Source organism: Electrophorus electricus, chromosome 18, assembly GCF_013358815.1.
Source record: "Electrophorus electricus isolate fEleEle1 chromosome 18, fEleEle1.pri, whole genome shotgun sequence".
Taxonomy (NCBI): domain Eukaryota; kingdom Metazoa; phylum Chordata; class Actinopteri; order Gymnotiformes; family Gymnotidae; genus Electrophorus; species Electrophorus electricus.
The window spans coordinates 14197130-14202173 of NC_049552.1; the positions used below are offsets into that span (position 1 = coordinate 14197130).

General features: G+C 36.2%; 1 gene segment (V, D, J or C); it reads left to right on the forward strand.

Annotated features, from left to right (window-relative positions):
• The first annotated feature begins 657 nt into the window (after positions 1 to 657).
• Positions 658 to 2955, forward strand: LOC118243005. The segment is given in 2 exon segments: positions 658 to 710; positions 2544 to 2955. Coding segments are annotated over 2 exon segments (333 nt in total).
• The last annotated feature ends 2089 nt before the right edge of the window (positions 2956 to 5044 follow it).

Consider the following 5044-nt stretch of genomic DNA (forward strand, 5'->3'; position numbering starts at 1 on the left):
CGCTGCATTGAAGCACCAGACACTTAAATGGTTTTATGGAAGCTGGTAGCAGGAATATTCCTGCAGTAAAGTCTTCATTTAGCAAACCTGTCCACCAATCCTGTCCTGATGTGTCCTTACCTCCTATTGTCTTGATTCAAGAATATTTGGACTTATGATCAAGTTTCATTTACTGAAAGCCATACAATATGGATATTACAGCCACTGCCATATTGAGTCTGTTCTGTGTATTTTTGCATTCTCAGTCTTATTTTTTTCAGGTTGTCCAGGAGGTGGTGTTTTGACAGGAATGGTGACAAGAGGCTGATTCCTGTCACTTAGGCCTGAGAGTTGTGACTAGTCAGCAGATTTGTCAGCTATTAGATAAATACTCATGTCGAGTACGCACTGGTGTCGTGAGTGGTAGACTCCAGGTGGTCATGGTAGCTGCAAGGTTTGGCTTATGAGCTTGTACTTAACACCATTTCTACTTAGTTGTTTTAGATTGGACTGTAAGTCTTTGTATTCAACACTGTTTGTAGGAGATTCTTTGATGGGCCCATTTTTGGCTTGTATTTGACACAGGATGGCTTTTGCATGAAGCCTTGAGTCATTACATTTGTGGGTTCTTAGAACTGGAATCATGAGCCGTCTTGATACAGGTATGTGAAGATCACTATGAGAAACACTGTAAGTTCTTAGAACTGGAATCATGAGCAGTCTTGATACAGGTATGTGAAGATCACTATGAGAAACACTGTGGGTTCTTATGCCTTTTCTCTTGTTTTTACTTTGTTAGGGCGTTAGTGAAGTTGTGTTGTGATGTTCTTTGTTTTATTTATTTATTTATTTATTTTAGGGAAGTAAATGTCAGAGGTTGGTTTGTTTGTTTTGTTTGTTATGTTGGATTAAATCCACCCTGATATTATGCTCCAAATTTGTTTATTTATTTGTGATTTGCTTCTTAAATTCTGATGATAAAACTAATTGAAAACCTACTGCAGTTCTGTGTATCCATTTTTATTCTTTATGTTGCAAAACCGAGGCATCATAATATAATATTTTCAAATAATCTAAACAATGTCAAAAAGCAAGTTTTTTTATTTCTTCAACCTCAACACACACACTGACACCGGTAGGGAACCTTTACATGTCTCCATGACAACACACACATCTGACCTTTTGATTTGAGTTAAGGAACATGATGTGACCTTGTGGTTTTGGATTTGAAACTGAAGTTTCTTTTAATAGCATTCTTGTCCCAGACAAATAACCATGTCAGTTCAAAGTGTGGTGAACATGATGAGATCAGTTCATTCAGTAATAGTCCTATGATCTGCTGTACACTGTAGTGTTCATGTATTCAGATTAAGAAAATGTGTAGATACAGTAAAGGATCACTGGTGCAGTGCAGTTCATATGAATGTGTTGAAAGCACACTGATGTAAGGTGAGGCTATAAGTACCATGTCCTCTTTCTTACCTTCTCATCTCTTATCAACCCCCCCCCCTTTTTTTTTGGAAACAAACCTCATTATGTATTAATATCTGTTTGATCAACACTGTTTATCCTATAATAATTTACGAAAAAATGTAGGCCCAGGTCCTCTGTTGGGCCTAGCGGATTTGAGCATATGAGTGTGTGTGTGAGAAAGTGATAGACACAGAGGGTGTGAACGTGACTGCACGTAACAATCTATTGTATCCGTTTCCCTGATTTAGGCCTCAGTACTAGCAGAGTTATTGCTTTGAACTTAAGCCTTAGGCCCTGACCTCTTTTATTATTTGTATTTAATGTTTGTTCAGACCTGGTTTCACCTAGTGTATACAAATAGTGTAGGCAAACTACACTGTACAAGTATGAGTTAAGTGTCAAATGATTTAAAGAAAACATCCCATAAACAAACATTCCCCCCACAAAAACACTTGCCAGGACACAAAAAGAATTCAAGAATTCATCAGTAAAGGTGTATAAAGGCTGTAGTCACAGTACATTTTGGTAAACGTCCTCGCAAAATTCAGATATGCTCAAAATGCCCCCCTCCCCCCAATAAAAAGACAAACTTTTGACAAATGGAAGATCAAGCTTAGATGCCTTTGTCAATGTTTAAAAATATCTAATTGCTACTTGGTATCAAACTAGTTTACGGTTGATGTACTAATTAGATGAAGATCACCTAAAGGAATTAGAGAATTCAGCAGAAAAGGTGCTCAAATGTTGTGACTGTAATGCAAAGTTGTGGGGAGGAGCTTCATAAAGCTTCATAGAGCTAAAAGGATAAAAGAGTGGAGAAAGATCTCAGAATATTATCACTCTGACAAGACCACTCATCATGTTCACCATTACACTCCTGTGTGTGTGGCTTTCACTGGGTGAGTTTAGACTGAACTGTTTAAATTATATGAATTACATCACTGTGCAGAATGATTGATAAATCATTCTGTGTGGTAAAAGAGCAGAGTGTGTGTTAGACTTGTTACTTGTTAGAGCAGCGTGATAGTCAGACTTATGTAACTATGCCATGAATTAAACCTGTTAACTTTATGTTCTCTTCTCTATGGCAGGTGACTCTATGGCAGAGCCAATAGAACCACTTTTCCCCAGTGAAGCTGTGTTTCAGGGTGATAATGTTACTCTGTCCTGCAACTATAAAGAGTTCAGTGGTACTATAGAGAATCTCCACTGGTACCAACAATATCCACAATCCAAACCAGAATTCCTCCTTTACATCTTTCCAAGTGGAACTAAAAGTGAACCTCTCCCACCACGTCTATCTGCCAATGTTGATAAAAATCTGAAACAAGTGGATCTGCTGATCTCCTCTGCTGCAGTATCAGACTCTGCACTGTACTACTGTGCCCTGGTGCCCACAGTCTGAGGAATCCTAGCTACACTGTACAAAAACCTCCTACTACACAGATAAGATTAAATAGGTACAATATACATGATGAATATGATTTAAATATGTATCTGAAAAGTGAGGACTGAAATGTTTGATAGTCACTATAGTATGTCATAATGTGATATATTCTAATAAAACACATCAATGTCTTTTAGAGAAGCATGAATACAAAATCAATAAAAATGTTAAAAATAGGATTTTTGTGAAGTTTTATTTGTATGATACCATAGGTCGACATACACATTTTAACCCACTATATAATATATGTAACCAAATACAATTGTATGATGTATAGTTCATTACACTTTACCTGTTCCTTGTTGTTAAAGAGTCCCAGAGTATCATCAGACCCCCACAACCAGGGCTCATGGTCACCATGATTCCCTCCATGATTAGACAAATAAATCAAATACAATATACCCATGCTCATAAAACATGCATTTCTGCAAAAACATCCTTCAGAAAACCAGAGTGGCAGCACTCTGTAAGTTTCTGCTTGTCTAATATCACCAAAAAGTGAAGTTTTAAATCAGGACTGTATCAGAAGGAAAGCTCCATAAGGAGAATGGGGGTGCTATTAATTAATTTATTGTTTATTCTAAAACAATGAAAATGTATATGATGCTCACACGTCACTGCAAACATTCTTGATAAAAATTAAATTACATTAGTTTTCTTTTCTGATGAAGAGCAACTAATGTATATTGTTATTTAATTTGTAAGAAGCATGAATGAGGGTTTTTGTACACACACACACACACACACACACACACACACACATTACTGGCTGCAGCTATGCTTTATCACCCGACATAACAGTTTAAAAATATTGTCCATTGTTCTTCAAAATTATTTTAAGGAATAACAATGTCATTTTTAAACAGCTTCCAAATCTTTGCCACAGTTTTAGATTGTATATCATTACAGTACCATGTGGCCCATTCATTTAAAAAGCTGAGAGTAAATTTAATCAAATACTTTTATATAAATATTTGTGGATAAATTGGCAAAAATTCCCATGCACACATTCCAAAATCTTGTAGAAATCCTTCCCAGAAGAGTGGATGCTGTTACAGGTGCAAAAAAGGGACATACTCCTTATTAATATCTATAGATTTAGAATGGGATGTCATAAAAGTGGCTGTAGTTGTAACGTGTAGGTGTTCCAATACATTTGTCCATATAATGTATACACACACACACACACACAGTATACTTCCTGGTTTAGTGTAAAATAACTCATCACACTCCAATGTTGATGCCAAGCGCAAGTGTAATGCCATTAAAATGATCCTCATTAAAACAACAGCTTATACCCACAGGTGATTCAGTTTGAAGAAATTTACAATGGAGACACAATTCCTCTTGGTTTACATTATGGCATCAGGTACTGTCTATTAATTTGAACAATTTGTTTGAGAATCACAGATTCAAAATTCAATTAAATATGTTTATTGCATTTTCTTACAGGTGTTTTTTGTGCTGATCAAATTGGACCAAACCAGGATCAGGATACTGAGGTTTTTCATGAAGAGGGACAATCAGTTACACTGGAATGTTCATATGATTCAACTAATCAATATATTGATCTTTACTGGTACAGACAGCATCCTAACAAAGCACCACAGTATTTATTGTATAAACCTGCTCGATCAAGTCCGAGTACTGGGCACATATCAGACCGACGTTTTTCATCAACTACCTCTGACACATCCACTCAGCTCACTATGAGTGGACTAACTCTGGCAGACACAGCTCTCTACTATTGTGCTCTTCACACCCAGTGATATAAAGTCTCTGAGAGGCTTTACAAAAACTGATAAACATAATAATTGCTTTGATCCTGAGGAGCATCTAAACCACAGTAATGTTCCTGAATGTATTAAACACCTGGGGAAAAAAAAGGGTTCTGGTGGTTAAACAAGATAAAAAAATGTTCAAACAAACATGTTTTTATATGAGTCACTTCTTAGAAGAAATAAAATTCTGTCAGTGAAGTTGCCAGCAGAAGACAACAGTGGAAGCATAACATTGTTCACTAAGGAAAGAAATATTGTAAATAAAGTTAGACTGTTAATACTGTTAAAACAGAATTAGTATATATTGTTAAATGGACAGCTTATAAGGGGGATCTATTGCTAGGAATGGACTATAGTATACAAA